Genomic DNA, 23,411 nt, shown 5'->3' on the forward strand with positions numbered 1-23,411 from the left:
TGCGGGTGCGGTGCGGGTTAAGAATTACAATTTTCAAATAAGTACAACTTTTCAGCTATCGATCACTAATATTCAACCAAGAAACATTTTTTTCCGATTTTCAACTTATAATTCCGTTCTCCTACGAATTGGATCATTGTAGTCTCAAATTGATTTAGTTATTTAAATTGATTTATAGTAGACGTCTATTCAGTTGATTGTAAATATGAATGTTTCTGCTAATTGCATCACTGGGAAGAAAAGCTTGTTTAATATTTTATTTACTGTTCCAAAGTCTCACTTTTAACTATATAGTTAATTTGTTTTAAGCTAAGTTCATGTATATGATCTCCTTACATTTTACAATCTGAATTATATATTAGAATGAAATACTAATAGCATCCGGTAGGATTTATAGTTATTCCTTAGTTATGGCTAATCAAAATATAACTTCTTTGGTTTGCCACTGGATTCTGATGGAAACTTTTACATTAGCAATGACATATATAAATATAATTGAAAAGACAAATAAATATAAGACAAATTGAAAAAAAAAGCGGAAAATTTTGCAGGGCGGGTAACGCGGGTGAAAATGTAATGCGGGATGGGGCGGCTTGAAATTTTGCGGATTAAGGTAGAACCCGCCCCGCGCTGCGCCAAATCGTTTGCCATCTCTAAAGCTGGATATGCTATTCCATTTGTAATTCACGTCTTTTTAATTGTCTTTAACGTTTGAATCATGACTAAAGAATCCAAATTGAAGAGATAAAGGGCAGTCAAGCCAACTCCTGTTCATTTGCATTGGGAAGTGGGAGGAATATTGTATCTGGGCTTGTCGCGTTGATTAAACTTTAGCGAGATTTTAGTCCATGTGGTAGTGGCTAAGGTTGTAAGCTTGAAAGATCTAATTTGCTGTATGAAATTTTAGGTTTAGCTTTTGTTGTTGTTTCTGGTAATTGGAGGGAATGGCGTGTCTTTATATTAGTTTTTGAAAATATTATTTTGGAGGTCTTGTGTGTTAGTTGGGGGGACATTGACAATTGACATGCTCAAATTGGTGGGTTAGAATAAGTTAGGAACCGTTATCAATTTTAGGTTCCATCTCTTTTTATTTTTTATTTTTAAAATTACTCACTCCCTTTCAATTTACTTAACAATTTTTCTTTTTTGGTATATCCCAAAAGAATATATTTCTATTTTTAGAAATAATATAACTTTAAAATTCTCTTTTTAACCTTAATGAGATAATTTACACCCATACAAATATCTACGGTTATTTTAAGTCATAATTTTTTTTTATAAAAAACTTTATGTTAAATCAAACATCGTCACACAAATTAGGATAATTGAAGTACACAACTTTGAAATGTCAGCGACGAGACCCTCCGCTTCTCAACTTATGACATACACAACTTGTGAAATGTAAGAAGGTTCACCAAATAAACTATTCCTAGACCCAAAAAGTGGTATCATATTGGATCTGAGTAGTTAAACAATTCGTAAAAATAGCACATGCTAGCCAGTTTTTGTATTGGTCATTCAAAAATAGCCAGCATAAGTCATTGAAAAATATCCAATGTTTAGCTGCAACACGGAAAGTTCCAGTATAATATACTGGAGATCGGTACACCTGTGTATGAACTTCCAGCATATTATGCTGCAACTCCAACACGCAGAAAGTTCCAGCATAATATACGAGAGATTGGCGCACATGTGTATCAGTGTATGAACTTCCAGCATATTATACTGGACGAGTATATTATACTGGAACTTCAACATAAGTATACTGGAACTCCAATATATTATACTGAAGTTCCAATATAATATACTGGAATTCCAGTATATTATGCTGAAGTATTTTTCGGATTTTGAACAATATTTTCGATCAGATTTATCTTTATATGAAAAATAGTTAAATTTTAATTAATTTTAAAATTGTAGCTATTTTTGAACGAACGTAAATCTAATTGAATTTCTCCAAACAATTTTCTTCCTTGTTCGCGCTCAACTACAGGATTCGGTGCGTTAATGTGGATCTATTATTAAACTGTACTAATATAAGTAAGATAACAATAAAGGAGGAAACAACCTAAAAGGTGCGGGTTTCCCGATGCCGACAGGAGAGTCAAAAAGAAAGACTTGTTTATTTCGACCAAGAAAATATAAAAAAAGACTGGATTCGTGTATTCTTTTTGTGAAAGAACAAATTGGATTCCATTTCCTAAAAGCGAAGGCTCAAACTGAATTGTCCAAATTGGTTGTGGAGGAAAAGCGACTGGGGTCCTCCGCAACTTCCTTTTTCTTTAACGTCACAGATTTTACACCACGGAAACTGCATGCGATTAAGTTAACGCATTGATTAGCTAAAAGGCCATAATTTGAAAAGGAGGTTTTTTTATACAGGGTGGATTCCAAGGTGACGACTGCAGCTTTTCGTTATATATTCCGGCTCTCTCTCTTCAGTTCTCTAATTAGCTCGAATTCTGCTTCCTTGGCCAACAATCAGTTAATTTGTAACTTCGAATTCGAGTTCAATTCTACTTCGGAGCGCCATTTTTGCCCCGTTAAGGTAACTGTATTGTTCAAAACTTTTTTTGTTTTGTCGATCTATTTTTTTTTGTTTTGTTTTGGAATAATAACTATAGTTGTAATTTTTTGGGTGGGGGATGTGGTTGTAATTTAGTCTAGGGTTCTGTTAGGTTGGGGATGCTAGAATCTTGAGAAGCTTTATAAATATACGAACATGCAGTTGTATGATAAACTGATAGCCGGTAGATCCTGTTGTTGCGAACATGCTATGCTAGCTCAATTCTGCTCTCTGTTCCCTTTTTCTACTGTTTTCTTTCCCTGGTAAAGCAACACAGGCTGACACAATCCTAGCCCAAATGAGAGTAACAAAGTTTCCAGTCTTTAGAAGGTGAAATCTATAAGCAAATAGATGTGAATGTAAGTGCCTTCTGGGGCATACGATTAACAAATAGACGTGAATTTAAATCACTGCAGGAATTGAGAGAAGAAATATAGAGTGTGTTCGGTATAACTGAAAATGTTTTCACTTATTCTCCAGTATTTGGCTGGTGAGGGCAAAATATTTCCGGAGAATATTTACAAATGTTTGTTTGGTGAGTGGAAATTGTTTCCTAATGTTGTTACAAAATAATTTACTTTTTGATTTCATTTAGGCCCCTTAAAGTTCTTGAAAGATTAACTGCAGAAAAAAGTATTCAACATGACATGTCATTCTTGTAAGAACAAGTCATTAAGAAAAAGAAAAATAATATATTAAAATTAGAAAGTTTCTAAATATATGAAAATGTCAATCTTTTGTAAATAATTCAAGAAAATGAATAATGACAGTAATTTAAAAGTATCACAGATTTACATAAAGAAAGGAAAAGGAAAAGAGAGAATGGTACATGAAATTTTAAATGCTTTGGCTAGATTCAAATTCCATACTCCTATTAAAAGAAATGCCTGACAGGTAAGAACATATAGGTACTGTTGTGTCAACATGCAATAGCATTTGGTCACTTTGGAGAGAGTATAGAGAAAAAGAGAAAATGGCAGAGGGAAGTGGGAGGGAGGCAAGAGCCGATTGTCTAGCGCCAAAAAGTTTGATATGTTCTGGATATTGGAAATTGACTTTCCTTGGGTTCTTAGGTAAGTTAGTTTCATCAAAATTAAAGGAAAATGTTTTCTTTAGGAAAATGTTTCCCCAACAATTTAGGCCAACCAAACATGGTAAAATTGGAAAAGATTATCAAGAAAATGTTTTCTTTCATACCAAATACACCCATAAGTAGGAGGGATTGTGATAAATTTTGCAAGTTGTTTATGTATTTTCAGAGATCTATTTACCTGTCATACATGTTCTACAAAACACGAGTCCATGTATATATCATTGCACTTCTCCTTTACAACTTATTTAATTTCTATTTAAACAGCTTTAGCGCGTAAGAGCTGTTCATTTCCTTGAACACCATTGCCAAAGAACGGTTTAATGAGGGAAAATGAAAATTTAGCTATGTTGGCAAGTCCTGAGTCTTAGAGCAAATGATCTTCATTGGGTCTTATTGTTTCCTTGCAATACTTGTTCAGTCTTGTAAGTTCTGATTTTCGCTAAAACAACTCTTTTTAGTCGTCACTTGTTACTTACAATTTCCTTTCTCCTAATAGAAACGTGTCCGGAAAGCTGACTTTTGGCCCTGTATGTGTTTCTGGTTTTTGGAGCCTTCAGAATGATAGTACTAGCTGTTCAGGTGTCTATTGAGGGTCTTCATCAAAGCAACAGTAAGGAAATAGTTAGAAAAACTGAAAAGGACTTCTCCTTAACGTGTTTCAGTCTCTTGATTTTAAAGGAAATGCATTTTGTAGATACATTGGCATTCATTGAAAATGGCCTTGACTCAATACCTATGTCATGTGACATCAGGAAGGGAAAGCAATGATTTCTCTTTCTGTTTCAGTAATAAGTGATGAAGTCTTGTGGCAACTTCCATTTGTAAATTCATTTTGTACAAGTGGATTATAGAAAATTAGTTGATAAGTTCATACCTTTCTTTTCTCTACTTTTTCTCTTGCAATATGAGATATCACAGGTTAGAGACATGATGCACATTCATTTGTGGTTCACTTGAATGAGAAAAAAGTATATGTTTCTTCTTTTTATGTTTCGTTTCCTTTTGGTTTTCAGTATCTGGTATCGAAGTTGTGTAATAAACAGTTTGTTCCACGCATGTGCTGCTGCAGCATTAACATGGACTAGCCATCTTGTCGTAGGAGTTCAATTTGTGGAATTCCGGTTTAAGCCCATCAACTGTGGAATCTCTAAATATTTTCATTGAATTCACCATACGTTAGATGATATGTTTTCTCATGGTCCTTTCAAGCACTTCTCCTTCTGTTTAAATGTCTCCACATGCTTTTCTGCCCCTTCAATATCAGAATTTGTCTAAAAGTTCCTTTTTCTTTAATAAATCTACTGCTCCAAATGAATGATAGAAGAGTTGTAAAGAGTTCTGACTTCAAGACCAAGCACAGTTTTGGTTGGGCTTTCAAATTAGCTTATAGGAAGTTGTTCCTAAGATCGTCCTGAAACAAAATCTTTTCTTTTTGTAGCTTCTACTGTATTCATTCATGCTTTAATGCAATTTATAACAAGGTTTCCCCTAAATATCCAGAGTCTTTAATTTTGCTTTCGAGTCCCAGCTGCGCAAAACGTATTACCGAAGAATAGTTTTCTGGGAGATGTTACAAGAGTTTGGTTAGAAGGGTCTTTCCCTTCTAAAGTGTTTGGTTCAAGTTATCTAAATGTCAAGAGCCAATATTTTGTTATTAAGCTCAATTCCTTGCCCTGTTTGGGTGTTTTTAGAGGTAATCAAGATGATTTTTAAATGTTTAGTTTCACTAACATTCTAACCTCAGAATTGGGTGTGCCAATCTGATATCAATTCCTTTGACTTGGATTGTCAGTCAGGAAGATCATATGGCAACTGGTATCGCTTCAGGAAGCGGACAGTTACATTTGAGGAAGCCTGTCTACTGGAGGAGTAGCTATGGAAAAGCTCACTGTCATTCCAATGCGATCCTGAATGGCATGCAAAACCAGATCCCTTGGTCCGTATTAGGATGATGTTTCTTCGCCTATCTCTCCTCTCTATCTTTCCCTGCTTTATTATCTTCATTCTATTGCCCCTTCTCCTCTCTTTTGGGGGAATAATTGTCAAAATGTTTTATTTTGGAGCTTTCAAGATGTTATTACATTCCAATTTGTACGGACATAGGCATTCACGTGTTGGCTGTTGGACTGTTTATTCCTCCCATGAGAACTTACTGGAAAGAATCTTTGTATACGTGTTTAGGCATAAACCAGTAATATCTTTTTTCATGAGATACCAGAATCCTAAAAGTTTTTTTTTTGAGTCATTTCCTGATTCTTTAGGAAAAAAAGAAAGGTTATCATTTTCATTTTCTGGTGGTGATATGCTACTTAAATTTTCCAGGTCTTATTGGGTTTCCAAATTCTTGCGAGTTCATAGAAGTAACTACTCACAATGTCAAGTGAAAACAAACTGGAAGTCTCACACCGGAACAATCAATTCTTGCCAGAGAGATGGCTCAACTAGGTATTTTGATTTTGCTGTGATTGGTAGTGGAATTGCTGGCCTTAGATATGCTCTAGAAGTTGCAAAGCATGGAACTGTAGCTGTGATAACCAAGGCTGAGCCTCATGAGAGTAACACTAACTATGCTCAAGGTGGTGTAAGTGCTGTGTTCTGCCCTATGGATTCAGTGGAGAGCCACATGCAAGACACAATTGTGGCAGGTGCTTACCTCTGTGATGAGGAGACTGTTAGAGTAAGTTCACAGAATATTATTGTCTCTTCAGTTCCGTGAAGCAGTTTGCCCTTTTTCAGTTTTTTCTCTTTGGAAGCTGTTTCCTTTGCTTTTCCAAATTTTTCCAGGACTGCTTGGTTGGATGAATAGGAAAGTTCTCCATCTTTCAGGTTGAAACGAAAGGAACTTTCTGTTTAGACGGCTTTTGCCACAGGATCTAGAACTGCCAAAAAATGGAAAAGGGTAAGAGCAATCGGGCAGTTAGGCTTGTTTTCAATTAGAAGCTGAAGAGCCAAGCAATAATACTAAAGAAAGGCTCTATGCCTATTCCTTCCTTCTGATGTAAGTGCTTACAAGTTGGAACCGAAGAAAGAGTTGGAGAGTTGAGAAACCAATGGTTGGTAATATGGACGACTTCCTCTGGTTTATGTAGTGCTCCTATTCTTCATGGTTCAGATTGTTGAATTTGTCTTTGAACATCGTGAGAAGGCACGGGAGAAAATATGATTGATATTATTCTCATATGTTAAACATGATACAATGAGCCCTGTATATACATAACATGTCCTACTCCTAATACATATGGGATTAGGGTTACATAACTATTCTAACACTCCCCCTCAAGCTGGTGCATATAAATCATATGTACCGAGCTTGTTACATATGTAGTTAATACGAGGACCAGTGAGAGACTTGGTGAAAATATCTGCAAGCTGATCATTCGACTTCACAAACTTTGTAGCAATATCTCCCGAGAGTATCTTTTCTCTGACAAAATGACAGTCAATCTCAATGTGTTTAGTTCTCTCATGAAACACTGGATTTGATGCAATATGAAGAGCAGCTTGATTATCACACACAAGTCCCATCTGACTAATCTCACCAAATTTCAACTCCTTGAGCAACTGTTTGATCCAAATTAGCTCACATGTCACCATAGCCATTGCTCGATATTCTGCTTTTGCACTAGACCGAGCAACCACATTCTGTTTCTTGCTCTTCCAAGATACCAAATTTCCTCCTACTAAGACACAATATCCAGAAATAGAACGTCTATCAGAAGGTGATCCTGCCCAATCAGCATCTGAGTATCCAACGATCTGCTCATGGCCTCGATCCTCAAACAATAAACCTTTGCCTGGAGCTGATTTTATATACCGAAGAATACGAACAACTGCATCCCAATGACTATCACACGGAGAATCCATAAACTGACTCACAACACTCACAGGAAAGGAAATGTCAGGTCTTGTCACTGTAAGGTAATTTAATTTACCAACCAACCGCCTATATATTGTAGGATTGCTAAGAGGCTCCCCCTGTCCTGGCAGAAGTTTAGAATTCGGATCCATCGGAGTGTCAACAGGTCTACAACCTGTCATTCCTGTCTCCTCAAGAATATCTAAGGCATACTTCCGTTGTGAGATCACAATATCTGAGCTAGACTGAGCGATCTCAATACCTAGAAAATACTTTAGTTTGCCCAGTTCCTTAGTCTGAAAGCGTTGAAAGAGATGTTGCTTCAATTTAGTAATACCATCCTGGTCATTGCCGGTAATAACAATATTGTCAACATAGACCACCGGATAAATATAGAGACTCGAAGCAAAATGCCGATAGAATACAGAGTGATCAGCTTCACTCCGAGTCATGCCAAATTCCTGGATAACTATGCTGAACTTACCAAATCAGGCTCGAGGAGATTGCTTTAGACCATAAAGTAATCGGCGCAAGTGACATACTAGGCCACGAGACTCCCCCTGAGCAACAAACCTAGGTGGTTGCTCCATATAAACTTCATCCTCAAGGTCACCGTGTAAAAAAACATTCTTAATGTCCAGCTGATAGAGTGGCCAATGGCGAACAACAACCATGGATAGAAAAAGGCGGACTGATGCTATCTTAGCCACGGGAGAGAAGGTATCACTGTAATCAAGCCCAAATATCTGAGTATATCCCTTGGCAACAAGACGAGCCTTAAGACGATCAACCTTATTATCCGGACCAACCTTGACTGCATACACCTAACGACAACCAACACTAGATTTACCTGAAGGAAGAGGGACAAGCTCCCAAGTACCACTCGTATGTAAATCAGACATCTCGTCAATCCTGTCGCCATCCTGGATGAGACAATGCTTCACCTGTAGACTTAGGGATGGAAACAGAGGACAAAGAAGATAGAAAAGCATAATAGGGTGAAGACAAACGATGATAACTTAAACCGACATAATGGGGATTAGGATTAAGGGTGGTCCGTATACCTTTCCGAAGTGCAATCGATGTACTAGGAAGAGACAAGTCCGCAGTAGGACCAGGGTCAGGTGCAGGACGTGAATCAGCTGGGCCTGATGCTGGGTGCAGATGACGATGGTATGTCAAGAGTGGTGTTCCTGTGGCAGGGAGTGTAAGAGGAGCCACACTAGACTCCCCAACGGTTGGAATGGGTAAGACTTCTGTGGCGGAAGGTGAAGAAGGAGATATAGTAGAATCCTTAAAGGTCGGTATAGGTAAGACCTCAGATATATCAAGGTGGTCAGAAGAGGTAAAGAAAGGTTTAGACTCAAAAAATGTGACGTCGGAGGACATAAAGTACCTACGAAGATCAAGTGAATAACAACGATATCCCTTCTGAACACGAGAATAACCAAGGAAGACACACTTGAGAGCACGAGGAGCTAACTTATCTTTCCCAGGGGCTAAGTTATGAACGAAACAAGTGCTCCCAAAAACACGAGGGGAACAGAGTATAAGGGTGACGGGGGAAACAATACTGCATACAAAATCTGATTCTGGATGGGAGATGAAGGCATCCAATTAACCAAATAACAAGCTGTGAGAACTGCATCGCCCCAAAAACGCAACGGAACATGAGATTCAATGAGAAGTGTGTGAGCAGTCTCAATGATGTGCCTATTCTTTCTATCTGCAACCCTATTTTGCTGAGGGGTATAAGGACAAGAGGTCTGATGAATAATTTCTTGAGAAGTCATAAACTGGTAAAATTGAGAGGATAAATACTCTAAGGCATTATCACTGCGAAAAGTGCGAATAAAAACACGAAATTGATTTTTAATTTCAGCACAAAAATTCTGGAATATAGAAAACAACTCAGAACGATCTTTCATTAAGAAAATCCAAGTACATCTTGAATGATCATCAATAAAACTAACAAAATAACGAAATCCCAAGGTTGAATTGACTCTACTAGGACCCCATATATCAGAATGAACTAAAGAAAAAATAGACTCTGCATGACTCTCAATACTACGGGGAAAGGAGGCTCAGGTATGTTTCTCGAGCTGACATGACTCTCATTCTAATGTAGATAAACTAGACAAACTAGGCACCATCTTCTGAAGCTTGGATAAACTTGGATGTCCTAAATGTCTGCGAATTAGGTCTGGAGGATCTGTAACTAGACATGCCTTGGAGGAATTGAGTGAGTTAAGGTAGTAAAGGCCTTCTGATTCAAGTCTTGTTCCAATCGTCTGTCCCGTACTGCGGTCCTGCATAATAAAAGAATCATCAATAAAATATATACCCCAATGGAGGGCACGAGTCAAATGACTAACAGATGTAAGATTAAAAGGACAGCCAGGGACATAAAGAACGGAATCTAGAGTGACAGAGGGTAGGGGATTCGCTTGTCCAACACCTTTTACTTTAGTTTGAGACCCATTGGCTAAAGTAACAGTGGGAAGAGACTGTGAATACGCAATATTTGACAAAAGTGATTTATTACCAAAAATATGATCAGAAGCGGCTGAGTCCACAATCCATTGTCCAAGAGTACTAGACTGGGAAACACAAGCAAAAGAATTACCAGCAACAGAAGTATCAGTCTGAGCAATAGAGGCTACTTGTGGAGATGTTTGCTTATTTGCTCGATATTGAAGGAACTCATTATACTCCCCTTCAGATAAAGAAAATCCCTGGTTACCTGTAGTCTCGGTCTGAGCAACATAAGCATTTTTGGGTGGGCGACCATGTAAAGAATAGCACACGTTACTAGTGTGTCCAAGTTTATGACAATAAGAGCACTTGAGTCTAGATTTCCAAAACGACCTCCTCCTCGTCTATTCTCCATAGTTTGAGATGCCCGATTGTCCACTGACTGGGATACGAGGACAGATGAGTCAAGTGTCTGTGATGAGCTCACTGGGTGACTTGGTGCTGCAGCAAGGCGAAGTAATCGAGAGAATAATTCATCAACTGTGGGGACAGTCGGTCTAGCCAAAATCTGGTCACGTACTGAATCAAGGTCATTAGGGAGTCCAGCGAGTGTAAGAACTACAATATCCTCTGTCGTTGCTCTTGTTGCTTTTCAATACTAGCAGAAACTGGCATCAACGTCTCAAATTCTTCCATGACTGCCTGTACTTGTTCCAAGTAAGTAGATATATCCAATTCCTGTTTCTTCAAGCTTGTCATTCGCAATATTACATCATAGAGACGAGATATGTCATTAGTGTATAAATTACGAGCCTTTTCCCAAACTAAATAACATGTATGGAATGGACGGAACAAGAGCATCAATTTGGAATCAATAGATCGCCACAAGATACTACATAACTGAGCATTGACCTTCTCCCAAAGTGTTTTGGCCTTTTCATCACCTTCGCTAGCCTTTTTTGTTAAATGATCTTGAACTCGTTGACCTTTACACCACAACTCGAAAGACGAAGCCCAAGCTAAGTAGTTTGAACCTCCCATTAAAGGTTCTGAGGTAATCGTAACACCGGAATTGCCAGAACCCGGGTTTTTAGACCCGAAAGCATCGACTCCCAAAGACATCGTTGGATTATCACCAAATAACAGAAAGAATCAACTGACAACTTGCTGAAACAGGTGAAGGAAACACTGTTTTTGCCGGAAAATTACTGTAGCTGCCGGAAAAAGTCGGTGTAGTCGCCGGAAAAACTCAAAGTGGTCGGAATCAAACGAAAAAGGTATGGAGACTCGGAATTACTAGGCGATCCGACTGTCCAACTGGAAGTTTTTCAAAAAAATGGTTGGAACAGTGCTCACGCGCCAGTGCGTGGGGCGCTTGGGTCAGATCTCGCCAGAAAGTTTTTGGCGCGTGAGGGCGCGTGTACGTGAGTTTTCCGGTGGGGTTTACTAGGGTTTGGTCGCCGGAGCCTGAGGAGTCTTGTGGTGTTATTGGTTTTTTGCACACACCAACAAAAATTGATGTGATTACGAGCAGCCTTCTAAGTCGCCGTAAAATTGCACGGCGACGAGGTCTTTCTTCCCGGAAGTCGCTGGAATGATGCACAACGATAGGTTTCTCACTAAAGCTCTGATACCATGTGAGAAGGCACGGGAGAAAATATGATTGATATTAAACATGATACAATGAGCCCTATATATACATAATATGTCCTACTCCTAATACATATGAGATTAGGATTACATAACTATTCTAACAAACATTATGAAAAGAGAGTGAAGGTGACATGCAGGAAGGAAGAGATAAGGATAAGACAGGAAATTCACATGTGTTGTCTTTTGGTTTTATTTTGGGATTTCATTTAGTTTGTGCCACAGTACCATGTTTTTTTTTCTTAATGAGAACACACTTCTGACTTCCCTAAATCAGCACCAATTTTCTGAGGGTAACTGCTGATAAGGATAGACACTCCAAGGTTATCCAGGATTCCTAGCTTAAGTTGTATCATATAAGTTTCTCTCCTATCCCCTCAAGAGTCCTATGTACAGAAAACTCTATCCCTTCTCTCTCGAGCTTTAGCTCCGGAGTCCATTTACTTTTGTTAATGCTAACAACTCTTGCGGAGTTGTGAAGTGCCTTCTTCTGCCGAGAGTAGTAAGGCCCAATGGACTTCGCATCTAGTAGGCCCATTATCAACATACAATGAGGGAGAAGGGATAGAGTTCTCTGTATATAACTCTTGTGGGGATAAGAGAGAATCTTATATGATACAACTTAAGCTAGGTGTTAGCGGAAACGTAAAAGAAAGAACACAAGATTTAACGTGGTTCGGATCAAAATAATCCTACGTCCACCAGAGAACAATTGCCCTTTTAATATTAACAAAGGAAGGGGAGATTTCCCAATTACACTTAAGAGAATTTCTCTCTTAACTCTCTACTCACTACAATGTATTGTATTATTTTGGGATGATTTCTACAAGTGAAGGAGTGCATCTATTTATAGAGGTAAAGACCTCCTCTTGATGTCATGGGTGACATCAAAGGAGGAAGCTTCCTCCTAGCATCCACACCAACTCTTTCCACCAACTCTTCCAATTGGCATGCCATTGTTGACTAAACATAAACCAACATTTTCAGCATGCCATTGTTAACTAAACATAAACCAACATTTTCACTAGGGATCCTGGATTGCCTTGGAGTGTCTATCCTTATCAACCGCTTAGTTTGCTGTATACTATTTTCATTTGTCTCTGTAAATATATACTGGTTTCAAGGAAGTTTTGTGTTGTGCTTGGTAGATGGGATATCACAACTAATATCTTCTTATCAGTTGATAAAATCCTGGTCCATGTAATTCTGCTTTTTATGCAATCTATGTTCTAAATGAAATTTATGAGATGGCTGATTTATTACTCCAAAATTGTGTTTAGTCTACTCTTTTAAAATCTTCGTTTTTATAAGTATATCTCCTTTCTCCAGGTTGTGTGTACCGAAGGACCTGAGAGAATTAGAGAACTGATTGCTATGGGTGCTTCATTCGATCATGGGGAGGACGGGAATCTGCATCTAGCCAGGGAAGGGGGCCACTCCCATCGTCGAATTGTCCATGCTGCTGATATGACTGGCAGAGAGATAGAAAGGGCCCTATTAGAGGCAGTTTTTAAGCATCCTAATATACATGTGTTTCAACACCATTTTGCTATAGATTTTTTGACCACTCAGGTAATTCTTTTCTTTGCTCTTCTTGTTTATTATTGAGAAAATACTTCTGCTCTAGCATCAATTTGGTCCAAAATGAAGGGTTGTTGCTATAATCTAATTAGTCTTGGCATTATTCTTTTGCTTATGTTGTTTGTGCAGTTGAACTGTTTTTCCATGTAAACATTTGCTAATGTTAATTTGTATGCCAAATGCAGGATGGTTCTGACATAATATGTCATGGCGTTGATGCTATAAACACGGAAACGCAGGAAGTAAGTACAGTTGCTTTCACTCATGTTGACCTCCATGTATTGAACATTTCCTCACAATGACATAAATTGATTTCTTAGGCTTCTGCGCTCTTACTGTGAGTTTGTAGGTTATAAGATTCATTTCAAAAGTGACTTTGCTGGCATCAGGTGGAGCTGGGCATATCTATCCAAGTACTACTAATCCACCGGTATGAGTTTCAATATCTTTTCCTCCATAATATTTTCATTTATGAGGGATGTCACTCCTTATAATCAATAAGATAATCAGAGTCCTAAACAGTGATATGGGGGGAGAAGGTGGGAAGGGAATGGTGGCTAATACTGTAATAGTTAATTTCATGACTAGCATACATTTGCATCTTATTGTTGGCGATAAGCTTCGTCACAAAGTATCTTTCGTAACTCATAAGGACCTTAACAATTGACATTGGTGCAAACAACATTCCCTAGAGTATGAAACATGGCCTGATTTTAATTATTTAAACCCTACAGCACTTGCATGTTAAGCTAATGTGCAATTAGAAATAAGGGCTGGCTGCCCTAAGCCACAAAAAGAGGAAAAACCCAAATATACCCCTGTACTTCGTGAAAAGGTCTAAGATTTATTCTCCCTTTGAAGTTTGGCTCGCTGGTGCCCTCGCCGCTAAACTTTTGGACTATATTTACCCCTATTTGCTAATGGACCTTGGTTTGAGACTTAACAACAACAACAATATACCCGGTGTAATCCCACAAGTGGAGTCTGAGGAAGCGTGTCAAGATAATAGAAGGAAAAAGATATTTAGGAGAGAAACAATAAATTGCACAAGACAAGACAAGATTTAGGTGGTTCGACAATTTTTGCCTACTCCACGGCCACACAAAGAATAGCTCTTTATTAATTGAAGAGAGAAAGAAGAAGTTTTGGGATGATCTACAAATGAAAATGTAGACCCCTATTTATAAGCATTTGAATGCCCTGCCGAGGTAAGCGCTTACATCATAAGAATGCCGATGTAAGCGCTTACATCATAAGAATGCTGAGGTAAGCGCTTACATCACAAGAATGTCGATGTAAGCGCTTACATCATATTTTCATCTCTTTTCGATTTTTCTTTCTTTTGTTTTGTCTACTTTCACATACAACAACAAGTTTGGTCCTATCAATCTCCCTCTCAAACCTATGTTACATCAAGAAAGAAAATAAAGAAAGATTTGCTATTCTCTGGTGGCGCCTTCACTCTATCAGTCTTGAAGGCTAACTGAGGCAGTGCACAGCCTCAGTTTGTCAACACCGACAACTTTGGTCAACATGTCTGACGGGTTCTTTAATCCTGGTATCTTTTGTAGGGAAAGAGTTCCTTCATTTATCAACTCTCGGATATGATGATACCTCAACTGGATATGCTTCGATCTTGCATGAAACACTGGATTCTTGTCAAGATGAATTGCACTCTGGCTATCGCTGAAGAAGCTCACAATTGTCCTGCTCTTTACCTAGCTCTTTAAGAAAATTCTTGAGCCAAATCATCTCTTTTCCAGCTTCTGAGATTGCCATGTACTCTGCTTCAGTGGTAGATAGAGCAACACTTTTCTGAAGTCTGGACATCCAACTAACAGCAGTACCACCAAAGGTGAACATGTAGCCCGTGGTACTTTTTCGACTATCCAGATCGCCACCTAAATTTGCATCAGTAAAACCTTGTAAGATAATATTGCTCTTTTTAAAACAAAGTGCCATACCTGAAGTGCCTTTGAGATATCGCAATATCCATTTTACACCTTCCCAATGCTCCTTTCCTGGATCTGACATGTATCTACTGACAACTCCAACTGCATGGGCTATGTCAGGTCTAGTGCAAACCATATCATACATCAAACTTCCTACTGCTGAAGCATACAGAACTTTGGACATGTACTTCCTTTCTTCATCTGTCTTAGGTGATTGGTCCTTTGACAGATTTAGATGACTTCCAAGTGGAGTGCTTCTGGTCTTTGCATCATGAAGACTGAACCTGCTTAGTACCTTCTGTATGTACTTTTCTTGAGACAACTTTAAGGTTCCTTCCGACCTGTTTCTGCTAATCCTCATCCCAAGCATTTGCTTAGCTGGTCCTAAGTCTTTCATTTCAAACTCCTCCGCCAGTTGTTGCTTAACCAAGTTGATCTCATTTATGCTAGATCCTGCAATTAGCATATCATCAACGTACAACAATAAAATGATATAGGATTCATCAAGATTTTTGATATAACAGCAATGGTCCATCTCACATCGTGTGAAACCATTTTTATGCATGAATCCATCAAATTTCTTGTACCATTGTCGGGGAGCTTGTTTCAAACCATACAAACTCTTCTTCAACTTACACACAAGGTTTTCTTTACCAGAAACTTGAAAACCTTCAGGTTGCTTCATGTAGATGTCTTCTTCAAGGTCACCATGCAAGAAAGCAGTTTTAACATCTAGCTGCTCCAAATGCAAATTTTCTGCAGCTACGATACTTAGCACCAACCTGATAGTAGTTAATTTGACTACAGGAGAGAAGATCTCGGTGTAGTCAATTCATTCCTTCTGCTGAAAGTCTTTTACTACTAATCGTGCTTTGTATCTCTTCTTACCATCATGCTCTTCCTTGACTCTGTACACCCACTTGTTCTGCAATGCCTTCTTTCCTTTTGGTAACTCCGTAAGTATCCATGTTTTATTCTTTTGAAGAGAATTCATCTCTTCTTTCATGGCTAGCTTCCACTTATCAGAGTCTATCACCTGCATTGCTTCAACAAAATGCTCTGGTTCTCCAGCATCAGTAAGAAGTAAATAGTGAAGAGAGAGTTAATTTATTTGGAGCATTCGTGACTCTTTTAGATCTCCTCAATGTAGGTTCATGAGTAACAGAATCCGAATTTGATTCAGGTCCTGATTCCAGATTTGGTTCTGGATTTGATTCTGTCTCTGGTTCCACTTCAGGTTCGGCTTCTAGTTCTTCTTCAAATTCGGCTTCTAGTTCTTCATCTTCAATTTCAGAATCAGTTGTAATCCCTCTAGCTACTTCATTTTCTGAGATTTCTTCTAACTCAACTGTTTCAGACATTGTCTGTTTGTTGGTGTTGGTTGGTTCTACTTCAAGCTTGTCCTTGTACATCACATTTTCATTAAATGTGACATTCCTGTGTCTTAGGATCTTTCTATTCGGATCATCCCAAAACCGATAACCAAAATTATCATCACCATAGCCAATAAAGAAACATTTCTTTGCTTTAGGATCAAGCTTATCTCTATCATTAGAGTTTACATGCACATAAGCAACACAACCAAAAATTTTCAGATGTGAGAGAGTTACCTCCTTTCCTGTCCATACCTCCTCAGGAATTTCAAAATTCAGCGGTACAGAGGGTCCCCTGTTTATGAGGTAAGCTGCCGTGTTAACAGCCTCAGCCCAAAAATACTTCGGCAATCCAGAATGTATTCTCATACTTCTGGCTCGTTCATTCAGGGTTCTGTTCATCCTCTCAGCAACACCATTTTGTTCCGGTGTTCCAGGAACTGTCTTGATCATTCTGATCCCATTCTCCGAGCAAAATGCTTTGAACTCTTGGCTATCATACTCTCCTCCATTGTCAGACTTCAGACATTTTAACTTTAGACTTGTCTGATTTTCAACTTCAGCTTTCCATCTTTTAAAGGTAACAAATACATCAGATTTATTTTTCAGAAAATAAACTCATACCTTTCTTGTGGAATCATCAATGAAGGTGACATAATAGCGTGAGCCTCCTAGAGAGGTTACAGGAGCTGGTCCCCACACATCTGTATGCACTAGTTCCAGCTTCTCTTTCTTTGGCGTCCTTCCCACCTTTGAGAAACTAACTCTCTTTTGTTTCCCGTAAATGCAATCTTCGCACAAACCTAATTCAACATGTTTTAGGTTTGACAACTTCTTTTTGGATGCCAAAAGCTTCATTCCCTTCTCACTCATATGCCCGAGCCTCCGGTGCCACAATGTTGTATCACGACCATGATCAACTGTTGCTATAGTATCTCTTTCTATTGCAGTTGCATACAGTGTTCCCCTTTTGAAGCCTCGTGCCACAACCAAATTCCCTTTGGTTATCTTCCACGATCCGTTGTCGAATGTTGTTGTATATCCTTCATCGTCAATCTGACCCATAGATATCAGATTTTTCTTGAGGCCAGGAACATGTCGTACATTTTGCAATTTCCATAGCGTGCCTTGTGAAGTCTTTATATAAACTTCACCTTTTCCGGCAATGTCGAGAGGTTCGCCGTCTGCTAGATAAACTTTCCCAAATTTTCCAGCAATATAATTATGCAATAATTCTTTGCATGATGTAGAGTGAAAGGACGCACCTGAGTCCAGAATCCAAGATTCAACTGGACTGTCTGCACAACAAATTAGTGCATCAAAGACTTGTTCAGCAATTACATTTGCTGAATTTTCTTCCTTCTTCTTCTTTGGTTCTCTACATTGACTACTGTAGTGACCCTTTTTATCGCAATTCCAACAAGTAATGTCCTTGCGATTTTTGGATTGTCCTCTTCTCCTTGACTTTGATCTGCCACGACCATAAATCTGTCCTCTTTGGTTGATTCTCCCCTGCTTTCGGTACTAAAAGCAGATCCTGGGGAATCACTTGATTCTTTTCGGCGAATATCTTCGCTTAGAACCAAGTCTCTAATATCATTCAATTTGAGTTTGGTACTTCCTGATGAACTGCTAACTGCAGTTACTGTTGCAGACCAACTCTCCGGTAGAGATGATAGTAGAATCAACGCCCTGATTTCGTCATCAATTGTTATATTAACAGAACTCAACTGAGTTAATATTGTATTAAACTCATTGATATGTTCCGTGACTGATCCACCTTCTGTCATTTTTAAGTTGAACAATCGACGCATCAAATAGACTTTATTTGAAGCAGATGGCTTCTCATACATATTTGATAACGCCTTCATCAGGCCTGCAGTGGTCTTCTCGTTAATGATGTTAAACGCCACATTTCGTGTTAGCGTCAAACGAATCACACCAAGAGCTTGACGATCTAATAGATCCCAATCCGCTTTGGACATAGTCTCCGGTTTCACCTCGGTCAGAGGTAAGTGTAATTTTTCTGGTACAAATAGTCCTCTATTTGCATTTTCCAGAATCCAAAATCTTTGCCATTGAACTTGTCAATCTTAACCTTCCCTTCTTCCGATGCCATTTTTCACAAAAATAATTTATGTGAATAGTGCTTGTGAATAGTAACGATGATCAATAGTGTCGCACTATTCTTGTGAATAGTACCTGCACCAATACTGTACTTTTCTACCAGGATTACACTGTCTGTGCTCTGATACCAATTGTTGAGGAAGCGTGTCAAGATAATAGAAGGAAAAAGATATTTAGGAGAGAAACAATAAATTGCACAAGACAACACAAGATTTACGTGGTTCGGCAATTTTTGCCTACTCCACGGCCACACAAAGAATAGCTCTTTATTAATTGAAGAGAGAAAGAAGAAGTTTTGGGATGATCTACAAATGAAAATGTAGACCCCTATTTATAAGCATTTGAATGCCCTGCTGAGGTAAGCGCTTACATCATAAGAATGCTGATGTAAGCGCTTACATCATAAGAATGCTGATGTAAGCGCTTACATCATAAGAATGCTGAGGTAAGCGCTTACATCATAAGAATGCTGACGCTTACATCATATTTTCATCTCTTTTTGATTTTTCTTTCTTTTGTTTTGTCTACTTTCACATACAACAACAAGTGTAATACCCGGGTATATTGTTGTTGTTGTTGTTACTCATACTGCTGCTACTCATCTACGTGATCGAGAAGTCACAACAACAAATTCTGGGCAGAACCAAATTGGTACAACCATCCCAGATATTTCAGAGGAGGAAAGAAGACTCTTGGATGCAATGGTGAGTTCTAATCCCTTAAATCCTGTAAATCCTACTTGCTTCTAGCACTGGAATGTTGAGTATGAGCAGGAACAAATTGCAAAAAATAGAACAACATCAAAGCAAGGCAATGGTGACAAATACACTTGGTCAATCTGCATTGAAGACAATTGTTATCGACCAAAATGTTCCACAACCTGTGCACCTGGGGAGAGACTTGTATGAAGACGGAGAGGAAGAAGCAATGTTACATCAGTGTAGAGCAGAGGCAGCAAGAAAAGGGGATCTATCACCAATGCATAGCGGCAAAGGTAAGAGGACTCATACAAGGAAATTTAGTTGGGACGACAAAGTTAGTGATTTTTTAAATGTTAGGCGACCTCCAATGAGAGTTGCCAAACAAAAGAAGGCCGCCCCAACTACATCTACAAAGTCCAATCATTCAAAAAAGAAATCATGAATTTTGAATACATCTTGAAGAATTGGATTGTGATGAAAAAGAGTTACAAACTGAAGAAATTACAAGTTCGGACAAGAAGGGACAACATTTTTTCGGAACAAGTCGGTGAAGGTTCTATTACGGCCGATAGAGGGGTGGCGGCTCGTTGATGGGGTTGTAAAGTTGTAATGGTGGTGACCGGTGAAGGTTCTATTTTGGTGAGACCATGGAATTGAGAGGGGGAAGGTGCTAGCTGAGAAAGTGTTGAAGTAGTGAAGCGGTGAGGGAGTCTCTGTGGGGAGCTGTTGGTGGGTTGGTGAGGTTGTTTGGCGGTTTCAGATGCAGAGGTGTAACAAGTCGGACAAGAATTGGTCAGACAGGGCAGTTTTTCTGGCAATTTTTTTTTTTAAAATTTTTTTTGAAGGTTCTGTGGTGCTCAAACTTCTATGAAATTTTCAGGGATGGTTAATTATGGTTGGGGTGGTTGCTGCCTAGAGGATTAGATAAAGGTGGAAGTGGTTGTTTAGTTATAGAGGGAGTACTTTGGGCGACGGTGGAGAATGGTTTGGGGTGAGACTTTGGGCAGCAATTGTTTGCGAATTGGATGGTGAAGGTTGACTAGATGAAGTGGGTTTTGGGCAACAACATGTTGGGGAATGGAAGCATTACTGTGTTACAATGGAGAAGGGGAATAGATGGAGATCTTTGCGGGAAATGGGGGAAAATTATCTCAAGATTTCTGATTCTTCGCGCTTCCTTGAGATTTTCTATTTTAATTTTGGTTTGAACCGGAAGGTGGTGACCTGGATTGTTCTAGATGTCGACGGCAACGGATAATTAATTAGAGAACAAAAAGAGATCAAAGGGAGAAAATGGTTAAGGCGTATAAGGGTAGATATAGTCCAAAAGTTTAAGGGCACCAGTGAGCCAAACTTTAAACCAAGGGTAAATCTAGACCTTTTCACAAAGTACAAGGACAAATATGGACCTTCCCTCCTACCCCTCCCCCCAAAAAAAAAAAAAAAAAGAAACAATAAAGATTCTGGGTATTAACAGATGATCCTTTCCTTGGAAGTGTGGATTCTTATCTCATAAGAGATGAAGGTAATAAATTCTTATTCTATACACCAATATTTTTCTGTACAATAAAAGCAAGACACATTGTTCAAAGTTGTATAACCTGGGTTAGGCATCTACTGTGGCGCTGTTATGCTCGTTATCAATTGTTTTTCTCTTACGGTCATTTCTATAAGTTTTTGGAGCTACTAATTGGTGGTGGGGCCCGATTCTTTTTTTATATTTGACCATTTGTGCCTTTATTAAGGAACAGAAAAGTTTTAATTTGTTGAATGTGGGCATGCTGGCTGTAGGTTGCAACTGGAGATGGAATGGCTATGGCTCATCGAGCTCAAGCTGTAATTTCCAACATGGAGTAAGTGATCCTCAGTTGCATTGCATTCTTATTGTCCAATATCACTGTGTCTGCTTTAGTGAGTTGTGCTGTAAAATCTGCTAATCTAGATTTCATCCATTTTTTGCTTTCTTGATTTCTGCATCCTGTTCTGCAATTCATTCTGAATTTGCACTTTTGACTAAAAATACAAGGTATGTTCAAAATGTTGTGCGGGGTGACATTGGATCTGACTTGAATTTTTCAGGATAAAGGGCATCAAATTTTCTTCATTGAGGGGATTTAATTGATATAGAAAAGATTTCTCGACTAGCAGTCCGCTCTCTAATTGATGGTCCTCCTTTGATCGTCTTTTGGATGGTAGACAAGTCTTTGTTTGCGAGGTTGATGAACTATCCCCAACGGTTGCATTATTAATTACAATTCTCTTCTTCATGTTGCCAGGTTTGTGCAATTCCATCCAACTGCCTTGGCTGATGAAGGCCTTCCCAACAGACCAAGTGCCAGAGAGAATGCTTTTTTGATAACTGAAGCTGTCAGAGGTGATGGAGGCATCCTTTACAACTTAGATATGGAGAGATTTATGCCAATGTATGACAAAAGAGCAGAGCTTGCCCCGAGAGATGTGGTAGCAAGAAGTATAGATGACCAGCTCAAAAAGCGTGGCGAAAAGTATGTTCTTCTTGATATCAGTCACAAGCCCAGAGAGAAGGTTCTGTCTCATTTTCCTAATATAGCTGCTGAGTGTCTCCGCCATGGGTTAGACATAACACAGCAGCCGATTCCGGTGGTTCCTGCTGCTCACTACATGTGTGGTGGAGTTCGTGCTGGACTTGAGGGTGAGACTAATGTGCAAGGCCTTTATGTGGCAGGTGAAGTTGCATGTACTGGTTTACATGGTGCTAACCGACTTGCTAGCAACTCGTTGCTTGAAGCACTAGTGTTTGCACGAAGAGCTGTACAACCTTCAATTGATCACGTGAATGTGTCTAGAATTGATCACTGTGCTTCAAGTTGGTGGCCGCGACCTGTAGCCCCAGTGGTAATAGGAGATACAGTACTTAACAAAGTCATTCGTCGGACAAGGGAAGTGAGGAAAGAACTACAGTCAATCATGTGGGAATATGTTGGAATTGTTAGGTCTACCTCAAGACTAACCGCAGCTGAGAAGAGAATCAATGAGTTGGAGTTGGAATGGGAAACATACCTATTTCAGCATGGCTGGGAACCAACAATGGTTGGACTAGAGGCTTGTGAGATGAGGAATCTCTTCTGTTGTGCCAACCTGGTAGTTAGCAGTGCTCTTTCTCGACACGAGAGTCGCGGGCTTCATTACACCATTGATTTTCCTCATGTTGTGGAAAGCAAGAGGTTGCCAACAATCATTTTTCCTTCACAGCGAAATAGCTCGTGGAGCTCACGGCAATTACACAGGCAGCAGATATGTTAGATGCTCTTACCTATTTGCCAATCCTTCCTGCTAAAACTTGTCAAGCGCAGGGCATGATTAGTTTTTAGGTAAAGAAGATGCTTATGGGTTATTGTCATTCTTCCTGCCATTACTTTTGGGGCAGGGCAACGTCATTCTTTGGTGAAAAAAATATATATCTATACATACAACCCATATAATTTTGAATGTGTTTCCCTATTTTATTCTTATATAGCATATTTTATTATCTGCTAACTTCAAGCCTGTCTAGTACTCACACGTCCCAAAAGAACAACAGGTTTTAAAGTAAAAAGTTAAACCATTTAATTTTCTGTCTCCATATAGACATCAATTTTTTGAATCTTTTTAAATAAAATTAAGGGAGATTTGCACATATACACAGTCCAACACACTGTATTGCACCTATGTAACTAAGTTTTTCACTTTTCACCTGCATAGCCAACATTTGTTTTGCAACAATGTATATACATCTTTAAACATTATTGTATATTTGTTGTAAACAATGTATTAACCTTGTATAAAATGTATAATAGTAAGGTGTTTATACATACTTACACTGTTATATAAATTATACAGTGTTATACAAAAATTGAGTGTTTGATTCACCTTAGAAGCAGTTTTAGCTGGCAAAGATCCCCCCCCCAGTCTTTGCACTCTCATCCTTGCTTATATTCTGCACTAATTTTCTAGTTGTTCCCTTGATTTCTTTGTTTGGGATGGAGAAAGGTGTGTGGAGGGAGTTGGTTCGATGACTT

At 38.8% G+C, this 23,411-nt stretch overlaps 1 protein-coding gene across 4 annotated transcripts; it reads left to right on the forward strand.

Annotated features, from left to right (window-relative positions):
• Positions 1-2,065: 2,065 nt before the first annotated feature.
• Positions 2,066-22,842, forward strand: LOC107775324 (L-aspartate oxidase 2-a, chloroplastic). Of its 4 annotated transcripts, XM_016595053.2 has the most exons (10): positions 2,405-2,548; positions 4,156-4,269; positions 5,160-5,352; positions 5,452-5,595; positions 5,982-6,336; positions 12,970-13,212; positions 13,407-13,463; positions 13,571-13,651; positions 21,166-21,227; positions 21,651-22,842. In XM_016595053.2, the coding sequence occupies exons 4-10, from the start codon at positions 5,465-5,467 to the stop codon at positions 22,654-22,656; spliced, it is 1,935 nt and encodes a 644-aa protein (XP_016450539.1). In that variant the 5' UTR covers positions 2,405-2,548; positions 4,156-4,269; positions 5,160-5,352; positions 5,452-5,464; the 3' UTR covers positions 22,657-22,842. The 4 variants fall into 4 exon arrangements, with proteins under 4 accessions (XP_016450538.1, XP_016450537.1, XP_016450540.1 ...); XM_016595051.2 differs by lacking the exon at positions 4,156-4,269 and having other exon boundaries at positions 2,173-2,548; XM_016595054.2 differs by lacking the exon at positions 5,160-5,352 and having other exon boundaries at positions 2,314-2,548.
• Positions 22,843-23,411: the final 569 nt, after the last annotated feature.

Source organism: Nicotiana tabacum, chromosome 8 (assembly GCF_000715075.1).
Source record: "Nicotiana tabacum cultivar K326 chromosome 8, ASM71507v2, whole genome shotgun sequence".
Taxonomy (NCBI): Eukaryota; Viridiplantae; Streptophyta; class Magnoliopsida; order Solanales; family Solanaceae; genus Nicotiana; species Nicotiana tabacum.